General features: G+C 31.7%; 1 protein-coding gene across 4 annotated transcripts in view; it reads right to left on the bottom strand.

Annotated features, from left to right (window-relative positions):
* Positions 1-8,534, bottom strand: part of LOC121128237 (uncharacterized) — a 30,656-nt gene extending 22,122 nt beyond the window's left edge. For 3 of the 4 annotated variants that reach the window (XR_005868109.2, XM_071892844.1, XM_040723814.2), the window contains exons 1-4: positions 8,377-8,534; positions 8,240-8,320; positions 4,496-4,594; positions 4,007-4,435 (exon numbers count right to left, since the gene is read on the bottom strand). Coding sequence is in view for 1 of the 4 variants with exons in the window: in XM_071892845.1 (XP_071748946.1) it covers positions 4,007-4,435; positions 4,496-4,594; positions 8,240-8,320; positions 8,377-8,476 (709 nt within the window). In the remaining 3 variants the exon portion in view is untranslated. The remainder of the gene's footprint in view (positions 1-4,006; positions 4,436-4,495; positions 4,595-8,239; positions 8,321-8,376) is intronic. The other variant, XM_071892845.1, reaches the window with a different exon arrangement.
* Between the last annotated feature and the right edge of the window lie 9,781 nt (positions 8,535-18,315).

Below are 18,315 nucleotides of genomic sequence, written 5' to 3'. Positions count from 1 at the left end.
GTCAAACTTTCTGCAATTTATGGATCATATTTGTTTTTTATCGATTAAAATAACATTAATAAATGTGGATTTTAGCCAGTGGGCACCCAAGACTTGAATTTTGTTGCATAGTGTGTAATCAAATTTGTTGGATGAGGTCAAATCTTCGAAAATTACAACTGTAGCCGGATAAAATATGATAATTACATTTTAGAAATTGACGATAATTTGTCAAAGAATAAAAATATAAACCCACAACTCAATTTTGATAAATATCATTCTAAATTGCATTTTGGCAATATATTTTCTTGAATAAGTGATATTTTTAAAATACAATGGAATTTAATAACAAATAAAACATCACAAAATCAGGTAACTCAAATTGTTGTCTTCCAACCTCTTTGAGATGTACAAAATATCGTTGTAATTAGGAAATAATAAGCAAATTTGATAATAAGATTTTGCTCATTTAAGTGGGTATTTTTTTTTCCAACACCTCCTGTTTAAATTTGTCTCTGTTATCAGTCCTTAAAATATGTCCCAAATTTTACAACATACTCTCTAAAAATGATCATATTCACTAATATTAGGTATAGTTTTTTTATCTCAGGCAATATATTGAATTAATTTAGTAAAACTTTAAGAATCTTTTATGCAAGATAATCGGTTTATTATTATTATTATTAAATTGATATTATTGATATATATATATATATATACATATGGGGTCGGTGTTATCAAAAGAAAAGAAAATAAGTCGAACAACAACATTAATAATGTACTTTCCTGGACCAATAGTCGTCAAACCTCTTCAATAAAGTAATACTCGTTGAATAAAAGTTTTGAAGCCTATAATAAGCCTTCCACCTTTACATCGAACAGCGTAAACTATTTTAAAAACAGGTGAAATTAAAAATATATTTTAAAATGGGATGTATGTTGACTTCAGATAATGATCATCCAGTCTAGTATGCTCATATATACCGCGTATTCATCTTTATTTTTCCCCTCTAGGATGGTACGGACTCCAAGGATCCTCGAGCAGTCAAAAAAGAGGCAATTATGGCTTCCAGGGGGCAGTAAAAGTCCTTGCACCTACTGCAGATGTAGTCCTCTGCTATGGCGTCTCAGTGCTGGCTGACAGTACTTTTGTGGGCCTTGAAGTTTGGATGACGGACACTACATGCCTTCCCTCGACATGCACCCAAAAGGTGTAGTGGAGGGCATTTGTATCAGGGTTGGTATTAAGTGAGGAAAAAGAACTTAAATGAGTTTTGTAAAAGAGGAGAATGATTTATTTCATTGCTGGTGTCAAAAGTGGTCTCTCCAACCTCACAAGACTTTTTCTACCCCCTTTTTGGATAGAAAACTGGACAGTCTTGTATGAAATCCTGAGATCTCTTACATAAACCCTTAGAACCTTGAGAGGATTGTGCTGGGATGTTTTCTTTTACTCCTCCGGGTCCAGTTTGGCCTTTATTACATTACTTTCTTCTTTTTCCACGTGTTGGACTTGCTGACAGCGTATTATTTTCACAACTCTTACGTAAGCTAGAGAGCTCAAGTTTGTTTTTTGTTCAGAGTTTTTTAAACAGAATTGTTCATGCTTTAATATATTGAAATATGAACAAATTTCAATCACTCAACCTTCATTACTTTTTGGAGCTAGTAAGTGTTCAGATTTCAATGGACCACGAGGTATACCTTTTTTTATAGGACGACTTTAGCAGGTGATTTTGAATGGAATAGAGGGTAGTCAAAATTTTGGGACCCCTACATCTATATCTATATAAAAATCTTCCTTAATAAATAAAATTATTCCAACCTTCCCTTTTGATGGACAAGTTTTTTTGTTTCTTCCAATGATTTCAGGTATAAAGGATCATCTTGTTATTTACAAGATTATACATTTCTCTATCAATACGTAAAATAAATATATTTTTGACAGAGTGTATTCTACAGACGGTGAATCGTTTTATGATCGTGATCTTGAAAAAGAACATAATTCTGATAAAACAGGGTCTGGGGAGAAATATTTTCAATTCATGTCACAAAAATGTGTAATCATCATATAATTATCATTAAACAGCAACCAAAGCTTATTTCACTCAAAAGACGAGAAAGTATCGTTAATGAAACATTGATTATAGCTAATTATGTAGTCTAATATTACAAAGCTTATTACGGCTTGTCCGCAGAAATATTGCCCCCCTACTGGGATATCGTTGTTGAAGAATTGCCTTCATGAAAATTGAAAATATACTATACAGGGTCACACTTAAGTGTTAGGACACCAACTTGAACTTCATATTTCTCCGAGACAAGTGTTTGTTGGATATGATTAACGCAACCTCCATTTGTTTTTGTTGAAAAACAAACTTTTTTCCAAAACGTATTCTTGAGCCTCTAACAACGACATCATGAACCCATTTCGCTTCATTTGGAAGGGAAAATCTTTAAATCCATTAACAAAGCCCAAAAGACCTCAATGTCTCAAAGTTATTGGTCCACTACACGATCAAACAATACAAGGAGACCGGGAGTATCGATGATAAGCCCAGGATTGGTCGTTCGAGGTCCATGAGGACATAAACCCCTACCCCCACACCCATCGAGGTCGAAGATAAAGAGGACCTGAGTATCAAGATGTGTCGTCTACAAAAGCAGTAGCTTCTCAGTGAAGCAACAATGGCCAAGAGGCTGACCCAAATGAAAGTGCTTCTAAAATTTACCAATTTTAGTACTCAAGTTTCAATCATTTGGACTGACAAGAAGAACTTCACCGTTGAGCCGGCTTACAACATCCACAACTACCGGGTGCTAGGTCGGAGCATCGACAAAAGTCCTCTAATCAAGTGCAGCGTAATGGACTTCTCCATTTATTCGATTCTGGAAAGGGATGTTAGTTTGACTTCCTGTTACAGCATTGAGCACTTGAAGGCCACCATAGTGTTTGGATTGAACAGCTTGTCGGAGGAGGCCACCCGTACTGATTGTAAAGTAGCTTTGAATTGTCTGAGAGCTGTAGTTGCCGCAAATGGAGACCATGTGTAATAAACTGGCACTCATTTTGAAGGAAATTTTACATTAATTGCAATTGGGTAAAAAGATGTTTCGGTAAATAAATATTTGTGTTCTTTATTGGCTGTTGAAATTGTCCTAAGACTTTCGGTCACTCTGTTTATGTAGTGATCTAAGGATTCGTAGATAGTATCATCTGCATAATACTATTGAACATAGATATTGGCCATCGAGGCTGCCATTGTAAAATAAAAACATTGAATAAGTTATAAGGGGCATTTATTTTCTTTAAGCAGTGTTGGTAGATTATCTGCAAAAAGGCCCAAGTTTATACTATATAACCCGTTAACCTGGAGCGTAAGCGATTCTGTAGGGGTTTATTTGAATTGGTGGCGTTAGTTTTTAACCTGTCTCTAGATCAGTGGTTTTTAACCTAGGTTCGATCGAACCCTAGGGGTTCGGTGAGTCACTCCCAGGGATTCAGTGGAGGTCAAAATACACATGATTTATGATGACACGTTCCACTTGACCAATTAAGAAGTGTTCGTTGAATATTCATATGAACCTTGTGGGGTTCAGTACCTCCGACAAGATTAAGAATTATTGTTCTAGATCCTACGGTTATTGTACGCAAATCCCTTGTGACTGTGTTGCAGTTTGGGAAAATATGAGGGCTATTCATTAGTAGATGGGAAAACTATCAACGGGTTCTTAGGTGGACAAGAACTATCTATGGATAAAACAGATCAGTTGATGAGTCACTATTAATATAGTTTAATTGCAAGCAATTTTCCACAAGGCAACGTTGTATTTCATATATGAAAACCTCCATGAAATAAGGCTCGTTGAAATGACAGCTACTGAAAATAAAGTCAACGAAATGAATATCTGCCGATATGTATGATTAAGGTATCGAAAAGTTTTATCCAAGATTTAAAGAGGTTCATTTCAAATTAAAATAAATTATTATAATATTGTTAATATTAATGGATTAAATATTTCTTACTTGCAATAGATTCCGGATTGTTATGGCCCAATGAACTAGCTTTGGTAATGCTGCTACTCATAGGTGTCGGTTTTGGTGCTTCTTTAGAGGTAGTGGATTTATGGGTTTCGTGATGAGATATTTTCTTTTTATATGTTTCGTCTGGATGATGAGACTTCATCAAATGTGGATCATCATCGTCTCTTATACCATGATAATATGGGTCCGAATTATATAGATAGTCTTCAAGAAGTGGAAGATGTGCATTTTTTAGATCCTCACAGTGTTGATCACATTGAGTTTTAACCCCTGTATACTTTTGAGTTTTTGAGCACCAAAAGAAGTGAGAGTTGTCTTTGATGCAGCTATGGTGCAATTTTCCATTATACTCAAATGGGAAAACGCAGTTTTCATTGCATAGTTGACGATTTTGAGGTAGTCCTATGAGTCCTAATTCAATTATTGATTAATTAAAATAGTTATGAGTATGTTTTGGTTTTTTTGTACTACCTAATTTATCTTTGGGTTTATCAGGGTTCCAATGTAAATCATTATAGTGCAATGACTTTTCGTGCTCCGGGGCAATACAGGCGTTCCAAAAGCAAATCCCTGGAATGTTATTTTTAATTATTAAAAGATTAGAAAAGAAAAATCATTACGTGAGGAAAATAAAAATTAAGAATGCATTTTTTTGTCAGCTGTCAATTTTTCTACTCTTCTTTCCCTAATCAATGATAAAAAACCTTGATTTGTAGATTTCAAATTATCCCTTGTTTTTTGATGAACAATTTTTCTTTATTTAAAAGAAAAGAATTATAGGTCATGTAGGGAAGAATGAACCAATTTAGAGCTGACTTTATTGTTATTTTTAGGGAAAAAGTTGCAACACATTACTTAAAAATAAAGACGTGCATTAAGTCTGTTTTATGTTTTTTTTAATATCATACATATATGTACAGCTCTATAAAATCAAACTATATTTTCAGCAATATAAGGTTCTGTGGAAAATGTATTAAAATTATTTATGATTAAGTCGATTACTACAGTAAGTGTTATAGGTAATCAATATTTTAACCCTCCGTTAGTGATCAGGAATATTATACACCCCTGAGTATTATGTCTTTTTTTTTTTTTTACATTTTGTTTTCAATACTTGTCAGTAGCTTTTTAAACATTAAATCAGACTATATCAAATTCTTCATTTATCTTGAATATAGCTTGTTAGGATTTATTTGAATATTTAGCCATTTTAATGGAGGTTTACTTAATCTAATTTGCTGTTAAACTGTTTTGCTTAAAAGGTGTTCTTTTATTTCTCCTTCTGATTCCTTAGGAGTGTTCTTATTTCTTTTTCTTTTTTTCAATGTGAGAACAGAAGGCTAGGTACAAAATTATAAAATTTTTGTATCGTTATAGTAAATAAACGCAGCAGTCTTATCAAAAAAATAATAAGTACTAATTTGATTACCAAAATTGCATCATGTGATGAATGTTTCATAGAAAATTTTATTAAAATACAAATTGAATGTTCTTATTATAAGAATAACAAATTATATCTTGTTGAAACACAAAACGCATATTGTTCAAATTATTTTAAAACAGAGATGTTTTATCGATGTTTTATATTTATAAAAGTATTCTACAGATTTTAATTGGTATTTTAGAGTGAAAAATGAATAAAATAGTTGTACCAAGTTCAAATGACGTAATTATTAAAGTCAATTAACTGTTTATCATGTAATTAAATACGTTTTATTTTTGGTGTTTATATTTTACCGGTTCATTGATTTTGTTAAAAAAAAGGATGTTCACTAATGGAGTCGATAAGATGTATTCATTGGACATGTAGCTAATTTTATCAACGAATTTATATATTTAATCTGGGAAATCGTTTCATGCAACCTTGCATTGCTTATATTTATGGAATATTCCTTTAGAAAAAATTAAAAGTTTATTTGAAAAATTTAACCAAAATCTACTTTAATAAATTAATATAATTTAATTGTAATAAAGTTTATTTTTTATTGTCAGTTTTGATATTAAGCAATTTACAAATAATTGAAACAAATATTAGTTTCTAATTAAGGTCCTTCATTTTACTTATATTTTTTAACTATTCAACACATTTTTTTAAGAAATGTAAATAAGCAAACATAATTAGTCATTAATTGTTTAAATGATGCAGTGTTTTTATCAAGTGAGTTGAACCTTCATTTCTATCGATATCGTTATTTCATTTAGAAATATGGATCTAACTTATAAAAACACAATAAGTATTTTTTTTTTAAACCTTTAATGGTCAAATCAAAGTCTAAATGATCATTTTTGTTTTTTACGTTATAAATAATAATCATTAAAGTGGGTTGTAGACGTTTCAAAATCTGTAATTTGTTCTATAGTGTAATATATAATGTCAATATTATGTCATTTACTAAATAGTTTAATGCATTGACTATTACATTACTCGAAAAATGTATATACAATTTTTTCAAGAGTATTATAAAAAGAGTACTAAGTTCCATGGGTACTTATTTTTGAGATAATAAAATTAAAACTTGTCGGATATTTGTTCCTCACAATAATCATATTTATGAAAGATCCGCTACATATGAGTAGTGTGTAGAAAATAAGTATTTGATTATTTGCCAATTTTGTATGTTTGCCCACTCTCGAAGAAAATAACAGTCTATAATTTCATTGGTAGGTTTAATTAACAGTGAGAGAGAGAATATGAACAAAAAATGTATTTTAAGGAAGAAACATGTTGAATATAACTCCAAGAGTAGTGTTGTGCTAATCTTTAACTATTTAGTTCAATCCAGTCTTAGCATTAATAGTACCAGTCCTTGGGACCGGTCCTTGAGACCATCAGTCCTTAGCATTATCTCTTCATGAACTTAATAAAAAAGAATAAATAAAGTTGAATGATACATGAAGGAACAATCTTTGTAAGTTTTTAGGACTAATATGCAGGACTGAACTGGACGGGATTGAAGTCTTTGGTCTTAAATATGGAACACCACAACAATAACCAAGAACAAGCATGGGGTCGAAACATAATTTTTTAAACGTGATTCTTTGTTGAGAGAAAAGGAAGACATTACTAAATCAAAGGTAAACCTTGATCAAATGATACTTCCTTCAGGGCAGGGCACTAAAAACGGGTTGAGTAGTGAGTTTTCCTAATGAGGGTATTTAAAGGGATGACGTGCTCTCCATCATATGGAAAAGTTTGTTCAAATGCTTATCAAAATATTCCTGGAATGTGAGGCTGCTATTAGCTCTATAGCCAAAAATGAAGGCTTCTTTACGGGTCAACAAGTTAGGGTAATAGAAGAAGTAAAAGGTTTGAAAATGAAGGTTACAATAACTTGGATAACAGGTCATTGGGATTATGCCGGAAATGAATAAGAGGATGGGCTTATCAAGAATGGCGGAACTGTACTTGAAGAATCTAAGGTTGAAGTTCCAAAAAGTACAGTTTTATTTGGGATTAATAAGTACATGGGAAGACATGGAAACGGGAATGGGTAGAAAACACAACGTGGGGAAAGCAAATTATTTTTTGGAGGGCCCTTGTTCGGAATGGAAACTTTTTAAAAACAGGAGAGCATCTATAAAAATTATAATGGACTTCATTAAAGGACATATTCCCTTAAGGAAGTATCTAAAGATTATGGGAATGGTGGAAGATGCTGCATGCAGACGGTTTGAAAATACAATGGATAATCCAATTCATTTATGGCAGGTGTGATACCATGAAGAATTTAAGGAGGGGAAAATGGAAATGGAAATCTTGGCCGAATAAAAAAGAATTCCTACGCCTCTCTGAAGTCGATAAGAAGACTACTTATTTGAATGACATTTTTTAAATCGGTCCTGTTATTTTTATAAACAGTTTTTAAGCCTTGCTTTGAATTTACAAATTAGTGTTATAACAAATATGAACAAGTAGATAAAAATATATACCAGTCTTAGGGTATATGTTCACTGGTTACCACATTGAATTGGGGTTTCCGGGATTTAAGAGAGAGGTGGCATTAAGGGTATATTGCAGGAGTTTTTCAGTTCGACAATTAACCAATTCATACAGCCTACATAACAAAAGAATGGCGAGAAGAACACATTAAGGTAATGGAGGGGCCTTGTCAGTCTCCGGACCTTATTCCATAGAAAATCTTTATCTGTGGGTAAACTTAAAAAATCGGCAAGGGATCAAATTTTATTTCCTCCACAGTATATCGTCTTAGTTACCCTGTATGCAAGTGCTTTCTTTAGGGCAATGCTTGATGTCACTACAACTCTTTGGCACCAGAAGTATTGGAACATCCATGTCTGAAAAAAATAATGTCAATTTTATTCCTTTATTTTTTATGTCATTTATATTCTACTAAAAGTGAAGACGGTTTGACAGTAGACTCCCAGCAAAATTAGACCGAAATTGAAGAACTTGGTCGAACAATACATGATGATAGAGACTGAATATATCATTGACTAAATTGAATTCGTTTTTTTTTTCTTGAAACTACAAATTAATTTTTATACTCTATACAATTTAATAACTCATTTAATGGATCCTCTTATATTGTAGAGCATAGGTACGCGAAAAGAGATATATTGTGTTATCAATCACATTGCTTAAGAAACTATATGACATAGTAAAAGAATTGTTAGAGGGATTAGTTCATAGAGAGACAAGTTATTAATTTGACTTTTTTAAGAATCTTTATAAGCCAATTTAAATATTGAGAAGTAAAAGCGTTATTCTGAAATAAACTCCCCCTTCAAAAAAAGTTATTTTTCACTTTCGCTAATATTTTGTCTATTATATACTACAGATCGAATAAAACATTAACCTAGAAACAACTATCAACGAAAATTACATATGCCCGAAATTCATCCAATTTACTCTATTGACAACCAGTAGTTTATGCTGAATGTGTATCACAATTACATAAATCAAGGCGTTACATCACTTACCGGGAAGACAATGACTATTCAATACAGAAAAAAGAAAATATCACCCAATAATTTTACCCAAAAATACCATCCCAAACGTCAGGCATTGGGAGTGGAAATATTATGTGTTAGGAGTGTTTTTTGCGAATTGGAATGGGCGACTTCACCGCATTGAAAGGGAGATGGGCAAGGTCATGTATGCTAGAAATCTTGGGCAACGATCACCCTTCCCTACGGGAATAACTCATGTCTGTATCATTGCACACGTCGTGAGCTTTATTCTATCACAAAATATTTCCTAAAATAAGAAACAAAAAAATCCTCAAATCAGTTGGTAGGTGGCCAAATAAGTCAATCATAGCAGATGATATTTATATTTTAAATACGCCCAGAATATTATTTATCCACAGTTTTTAAAATGAATTAGATATATTTCATAATATCAAAATCCTTAATTAAAAGCGTGAGAGAAGAAGAGAGTAAGACATATGATACACCTGAATTAAAATCTTTGCTACACATTTCCGACCCACAAGAATTGAAAAGAAAATCAATGATAATTAGAAATAATTTATTTTATTCATATTAGAACTATAAAAAAATATTTAGCAACTTCAATAGGTTCGCCAAAAAATTTGATGGGACACTTATCCCTCTGGGTACGAAAGATATTTTTTTATTATGTATAATTAAAATATTAAAACTACGCCATGGAGTTAAATTCTTTACATTTATTAATTCAATAGATATAGTTTTTATTTTTAATTCAAAAAAGTAAAAATTCGACCATGGAAAATTGATTAATCAAATAAATGCATAGAGGGAGATTTTGTATATTTTTGCTTGTATAATAGGCAACTTATTCGCTTTTCTTCAAACTCCAGTAAATGTCCCCCATGATTGTCCTTTACAATAGATACTACATTTTTTCTTTTCACTGGTCTAGACGATTGGATTTCCCTTAACGCGCTTCATAATGTTTAATCAGGCTCTTAGCAATCACAACTTTGTAGTCAAGAAACGATAACTTATTTGGATATATAATGTTATAAACGATATAGCCATTCACACATGCAATATCTAGAAGATCAAAGAAGATTCTTAGATAGAATTGTGTTGATGACTTGTTTTCTAAGTGTTACATATTAAGTAGTTCTTTGATATATGAGATCATATCCCCCATGCCATAGTAGGAAAAAAAATTGTGAAACATTCTTTCAGATAGGCTATCAGTGGTCTTACTCAACGCATCAACTGTATTTCCTTTTCTAATTGTTAAACTTAGTTTTTTCAATACACCGATCCCATCTATAATTAAAATATTGCTTAGTAATATTTTATTAAATGCAGAAATAATATACCAGCCAATATTTATACATATTGTTATGTTATGTATGACCATTGTTTTATTTACTTTTATGTTTATGACGTAGGAATGTTTTTTAACAATCAAGGTATCTTTTTAGTAATAGCGTATACGTGTACATTAGAGTGTTTGCTAATTTGTTGAAGTTTACCAAATTCAAAACTATCATGGATCAAGAGATGTGTTTAGGTGTTGATAATTATTTTATGAAAAAACAAATTATGTGCCATTAAAAACTGTTACCCTTCATCCGGCCAAAGTTCCAGTGTACCGGTAGAACTTCTCAATTAACTCTAATTAAAAAAAGAAAAAAATCTTACTACATTTATGGCCTATTTAAAGAAGAAATTAATTAATGATTTTTTTAAATTTTTTTGAATTTATTATTTAGTTGGTTTTGTAAATTAAAACTCATGAAGTAGCATTGGACAACATACAAACAATACACTTTTGAGACCCGCAATGAAAGAAACCCATGTCATTCTTTGCAAGACTCTTTTAAATGAGTCTTTTGAGTTGTTTTTTAACTCTTTTTGACACTTTGGCCCCTGATTTCATCCCCTTCGAATGCACCTTTTAGGTGCATATTGAGGGGAAGGCCTGGTGTGTCCTTCATCCAAACACCGAGGCCCTTAAAAGTTATGTCAGCCAGCACAAAGCTGTAATTGCTGTAAGGGCAGATGTATTAATAATTAAGAGAGCTCAAACGCAGATCTATTAATAAATTATATCTTGTTGAAGATTAAAATTCAAAGAGTTCATAATGGACCACTGGGTACAGTAAAAGTTGTTACTTTGCTCGAGGAGGACGTCTTTACCTCGACGGTAAGGTCGATTCATAACAGGAATGATTAGTTTTTCCCCGCAAAAAGATCATAGGAAGTCTTAACTGCCATCATAAATTGTTTTATTTAAAGTCAAATTTACCTGCTATGTAAAATCGTTTGCCATAGTCTTCTGATTTTAATATTGTTCAATTATTCTTGAAAGTTTACAATTTTTGATTTTTTTATTTAAATAATTTATATAAACCTAAAGCAAAATAATTAAAAATATAGTAAAATATATAAAAACCAAATTAAATATGTATGTTGACAAAATTGATATATTTTGCTATAATTATTGGCGTCCATAATATATATGTATCAAGTTACAACATTCCTCGTCTCCCCTACGCATAATTAAGTTCAATATAAATTAATATTAATTTAAACAATGGAGTCAAAGAAAAATGAGCGGCATTTATTACGCATTTGCTGTCAATCTTTATATTTTCGTCATGGAGCTTTCTATTCGATGATTTTAATGGATATGTGAAATATTATTAGAAATTATGCAAAGCCTCTTTAAAAATGACACATTCATTTTTATTTTACATATTCTTCACTGGTACATCAATTTTAAGAGTATGTCTGAATATCGCTTGAACAATTTTATTTTGTACAAAATATAATTTATTATTTTGTCATACCAATTTTACATTATTTTTTATGAATTATAAGTTAAACTACATAGTAAATGAGGTATTTCTTTTCAAAAATTCCACACTCTATATTTATTCAATAGGTTCTACTTCCAAAGCAAGAACAGTATAGGCACGCCGGTGAACAGATTGGCAGCTCTTGACGATGAAGGTCGTGTCCATGGCGTACTTTCAAGATGGCAGCTGGGAGTGAGTTCAAATTTTCAGGAGAGGTTTGGCAGATATTCTTCTCAAATACACTTCAATTTGCTTAGTCCAGGGGGTTGAGGTCAGGGATGGAGGAGGGCCACATGGAAGCCGGCCAGAAGGCAATCATATTGTTGCTTCAGAAGTTGGTTCTTCATAGATTTATGGGACTGTAAAGTACTTCTTGATGTTGTAGGCAGTCTGTAAGGAGATGCTAACGGTCTTTGTAGTCTTCTTGGACCGATACCAGTACGGAGGAGATCGTTTACATGTTGCCTTTTTTGTTGTTGCTATGACATTTTTACAATTAGAGACATGGTATAAATATAAAAATGTTGTTTTTTTGTTTCAGATGTCGTTTGCTTGCATAAACATGAAAATATTGGGGATGAAATTGTAATTAAATTCTAGTTTTAGGCCCCAGTTTATCGATGCTTTAGGCTCATGATATTTTGTTGATAGGCAAAACATACAGTTTTTGCTGTGCACGGACACTATGCCAAATAACCCAAAAATAATAGAAAAAAATGTGATGGTGATTCCTCATATATATTGTTTTCTAATTTTAAAAAGATAATTTGTTAAAATATTTCCACCGAATTGTTATCAATTAAATATTGTTTCTGACTATTATTCTCATGATATGTTTGTCATTGACAGCGAGACTTACACTACAAAAGAGCACAAGTCCCTGCAAAAGTGTCACAAAAATATTTTATATCCAGTATATTTTTGAAAGTAAAGCAATAATATGATATCCTCAAGAAACAACAAGGACATTTCAACCTCAGGGATGAATAAACACTCCTGAGAAGTAGTGAAAGATAAAAATATATCTAAAATCCAAAGAATATTTTTTATTTTTTTTTGAGAAATTGATTAATCAATTATTTTTTATATGAAGCATCTATTAACTTTTTTAATCCCCTTAGATATAAATTATTAGTTATGAGCTGATACACAAATAATATTATAATCTATATTGACGTAACCTAAACAGTTTATTATATTTAAAACTAAATTGACTAAAAATCAATCGAAATCTACCTTTTTAAAGGTATTTTTTTTAAATTGAAGTCGTTAACTTCAGCAAAGATATAAAGCACTTGAAGAAAAAATAAAAAAGATATTAGCTTCTAAGTAAGTCCTTCACATGCATCTATTTTTTTGCTGGTAAAAAACAATTTTTATTAATTAAAATAAAGATAAAGTAATGAATAATTCATTTTTCAAATGCTGAAATATTTGTATAAATTTGTTATTTACATTCATGTCGAAATATGGCACTAAATTGTAGGTATAGCTTAAAAACTTGTTTTTAACAGAAGAATTTAAAGGCCAAACCTGTAAATGTTGGATGTTTTAATGGTCATATTCGTGTTCTAGGGCTTAAATAAATAATATTAAGTGTGGATTTGAGCCTGCAGGTGCTTCATCACTTTTATTTGTTGCAATGTGTAATTCATAGACATATTTGAGTCAATTATAAGTATGTTATTCAAATTGATGTCATACAAGAATTTCACCTATAGTTTAGTTATTAATTTGATTTATGAGACTTAAATGGGCCGCAAAATAGACCCTTTTAATTTAAATCTGTCAATTTATCATTTTTCTATTGTGAAGGTATATTTTGTTTACTACAAGTCCAATTTGCAGAGCCTCTAAATTGTTAATAAGAATTTATTTATTAATAGAAATTAAAGATCATTCCTCACAAAATACAAATGTTATCCTCATTCCATTTTGAAATAAATCATTCTTGCTTGATTTTGTCTTGACGGACAACACATTTAAGTATTCATTAAATTATCATTTTGATTTTTCATTAGTAATGTTTTGTAAGTGGATATGTCTTTTATTTTGGTGTTCATCATACAATTTCAATCTTTTGACCAATTAAAATCATAAGGGATGTTTAACTTTTATTACACATGTTAAAAACATGATAACTCTTGTACTTACATTACGTAGATCCGTTTATAAATTGATTTAATTAAAAAAATATATACATATATAATTTTATATTATTGGACGTTATAACTACATTTACATACATAAACGGACATAAATTGTCAAACTATTTTCTTTTTCGTCTACTTTTTTTAAATTTAAGATTGAGCTATTGAATTACAGAATGTTTTATTTTAATTTAACAGAGCTATAGCACATTATAGCAAATTCTTTTCTCTCTCTTTATATTGTCCTTTTAATCATTCATGAATAATCTACATAGGAGAGTCTCTCTCTTTTAGAACTGAAGGCACACTTGTGCAATGCTATTAGAAAAAGGATGCCTGGTACTTTTCCCTATACAAGGTGATTCATTGAAATTTGAACACTTACTAATTCAATCTTAAATGACGGTCGTGTGATTGAAATTAATTCATATTTCGATATATTAAAGCATAATCAATTAGTTACAAAACAAAACAAACTTGAGCTCTCTATCTTAAGTAAAAGTTGAGAAAATGACACTTGTTTTTGATCGATGAAATTTCCCTTCACGCACTCCTTGACAATGTTTTCCGCCGGGGCATTTGTGGTGTCATTAATTGCTTTAAGTGAATAAAGGGTATATTGTACTATTGCTATAATTGTATGATGTAGGATCTTTTTGGGATCGTCCGAGCGAAAGAGTCGTCCCTCAGAATTTTCCCTCCAAAATATTATTCCGCCTATTTTGAAACAAAACGGGAACCCTTGCTTTATCTACGATTAGACTCCATGATCAAACTTTAACTTAGGTATCGCTCTTTCTTATAGTCGGAGTTTTGGCTAGTTCTTACGTATTATCCACAAATAATCAAGTTATCATTATATAATATGTAGTATTGTTTTATTTAAATAAAAATGTTCAATTGTGTGTTTTAAGCTTTTTATTTTTGTTATATTACAAGGTATGTAATTTTAAAAGTGTTGAAATAAATTATTGTTGATTGAAGAAAAACAAATTTGGTATCCTTTGCCTGAATTGATTTCAGTATTGATTTCAGGATCAGCCGGGATCATCCTGCAGTTCTTGTTGATGCAAGCTCTTAGGGAGCTCACCCCGCTGTCGGAATGTTTGTTGACCTGTTCTACGAAGGATGCCCAACCTATAGTATATCAAGAATGTTTGTTTTTTCGGGGTTTTTGGTAAATGTAATAACAGTTGGCTGAAAAGTCCCAGACTTAACAAAGAAAACACGTTTTCTTCGCTAAAAACTGATTGTTCTTGTCATTACTTAGCTTGAACAGTAATTTTCCTCATCAGGAAGCAGTGTAAGATTAAAACACAAAAGTCATTTTTGATCTATTGTTTTGAAAATAACAAAAGTTCAGTTGCACTTAGCATAAAAAGTAAAAAATGTAGTAATTTAAAATTGTTTTTCCCCTAATATCCTATGTATTAACGATATATATAGATTTACCGATTATTCTCCATCGTTATATTCCTGTATTTGGAGTACCAACGCCGTCATTTGTGATGCCAATAAATTTAACACGATAACTGAAAATCATTGCTGAATAATTGCGTAGTAATAATATTGCACCTGTCATTGTCAAAACATTTCCGAGGCACACTTTTTCAAATCAATAAGTACCAAACCTAACATGTTGTTATGAAAAAGCGAAAATTAACGTATTCTTTTATGTACTAGTGCTTAATGCTGTATATTTAGAGATTCAAATCATATTAAATATCGACATGTTAAAAAAAACCTAAAATTAAGGTTGTCCCACTGACAATTTGAAGAATGTTTGGAAGGAGAGCAGCTCAGCTGTTATGGCACTTATTAATTTTTTTTCATGTATATTGTACAAAATACAAGACCACTGTCTGTTCACATGCCTCAAACACCTTCAATAGGCATTGGTTTTGCAGCAACTGGGATATTACCCACCCACTTTAATTTTATTTATTTGCTTTGCTTAATAATATCCATAAAATAATAAAATACCTCTGCCTTTGCGGCACACTGGTTGAGACCCCCTGATCTACATGAGGATCGTACATGTATGACGTCCAGTTGACGGGGGCGGGGGGAGGTGTTACCAATATTTTTTTAGCATGAAGGGGGAGGGAAGAGATACCGGATATTTTGGAGTCCACTATATTGAAAACTGATCTCTGTTTCACTCATCAACATGACATTTTCAATATGAAGTATATCAATGATCTTCAAGATAACCAATATATTTTATTTATATTTGGTTCTTCAATTACATTTTCCGTTGCAATTGACAAAGGCACTGACATCACGGATGTGGCTCAAATGGCGAAATTTATCTGTGGTGTTGATAATATATTAGCAGTTACTGAAGAATTTGTTGAGTTGGTGCCCATGATGGACACAACAACAGCTGAAGATATTTTTGTGTCTGTCGTAGCTGCACTGGACAGAGTGTGAGTGTACTGGTCACACGCTGTCAGCATTGCTACAGACGGCGCACCATCCATGATCGGGAAAAAGACAGGGATCGTGACAAAGTTCAAAGCGATAGTGCAAGTACACAAAGGAGGAGATTGCATCTGGGCATTCCATTGTATTTTGCAATGGAATACATTGTGTTGTGAGTCCTTGAAAATGGACCACGTTATTGAGGTGGTTGTTCGAATTGTAAATTTTATCCGAGCCAGAGGATTACAATCCCAGTAATGGCTTCAGGATCTTGCATTTTTGATTGATATTACTGGACACTTGAACAGCCCTAAAAAAAATGTTGCAAAGACGCAAAAAAGTTGTCACACAGTTTTATGACAAAATAAACACATTTAAATTGAAGCTGGTTTTGTGGGAGACCCAAATGGAAAGTGGGGACCCTGTTCATTTTCCATGCCTGAAAATGTGCGCAAAGAAAGATCTAATACAGACTTGAAGCGATGCAGAAACAAGACTACAGGATTACTGGCAGATTTTAACAATGATTTCAGGTATATGCTGAACTTTAGAGGGAATTTTCAGTTTTAGCTCACCTTTCACATTTGAAGCCATTAATTTTCCGGTCCACATCCAGCTAGAAATAATTGATCTGCAATGTGACGCAGATTTGATGGACAAATTTAATTCCCTTAGTCTGGACACATTTTATCAGTATATAATACCAGGGCACACTAAATTAACAGCTCTTGCGGGTAAAATTATATGCATGTTTGGAAAAACTTACCTCTGGGAACAAATCTTCTCAGTTATGAATATTAATATAAAAAAATTGAATTTTAAGATAACCAATAAGCACTTAAATGAAATTGTAAAAGTTACAGCCAGTCAGGAAATTACACCTGATGTTGATGCACTAGTTCAGGCAAAAAGATGGCAAGTTTCAGGAGCATAAACTAGTCCAGAATAGATTAAAGTTTTTAAAATCATGCCTTGCTATTTGAATTTGCAGATAATATTCAGATAAAAAGATCGCAGCTCTTTAAGAATGTCTACTTATTGTTTAATTTATTAAAATGTGCAATTTAATGTCCTCATTTTTCTTATAATTATTAGAAAATCTCATGTAAATTGTATTTTTTTTTTACTTTTTAAATTAAAATTTTATGCAATTAAGTGAAAGGTGTAGTTAAAGTGATATTAAATAAAATTTTAGTTAAATTAAACAATGTACATACCTTCTTTTTGTACATAATAACAAAGGAAATGCTTGATGTCTTGGTTATTTAGAGCCAAATATACCATAATTTTAATAGCTCGGCCCTGAACAAATACATAACGCTCGTATGTGGCCCACAATGCAAATGAGTTTGACACCCCTGCACTAGGTCTTTAACAATTGCAGGGATTCTTATTATTACGAAGGATCTGTTTAGAATGTAGGAATATTCTAGAAACCTTATCTGTTGCATCGTATTTATAGTTTAACATTTTTATGAGAAAAGTACATATGAAAACTATACACCAAGTCACGAAACGGAATAAATATTTGTTCTTACATACCCGGGGGGGGGTGGAGATCGAAACTTTTCCACACTTGTATTATATTGATTTTAGTTTTTTTTTTTAACCTCATAGGGAAACCTTTGAGCGCAAAATGGGGGGAGGGTATAGGAGGTGCCCACAAAATATATTTCATTTCTATTGTCAAGGCGCAACTTTTGCTATCTCAATTTTTGTTTTTGGACATTTCCCTCTAATGTACAATATAGATAGGGTGGAATTACTGGAATTTGTCTCCCTTATCCTGATTTATGAGTTGTACAAATAGTGGAAAGACAGTAACAGTGTGGAAAATAATTAACATTTTTTAAGCCAAGCGCATTGTTCATTGAGCTATGTCGCTTTAAGGCAGGTCCTTGTTTACGAGTTTTGGGACCGATATGAACTGATCGAATAAATAAAATAACAA

The sequence above is a fragment of the Lepeophtheirus salmonis genome, chromosome 13 (assembly GCF_016086655.4).
Source record: "Lepeophtheirus salmonis chromosome 13, UVic_Lsal_1.4, whole genome shotgun sequence".
In the NCBI taxonomy this organism is placed as follows: Eukaryota; Metazoa; Arthropoda; class Copepoda; order Siphonostomatoida; family Caligidae; genus Lepeophtheirus; species Lepeophtheirus salmonis.
This window is presented reverse-complemented; position numbering and strand designations above follow the sequence as displayed.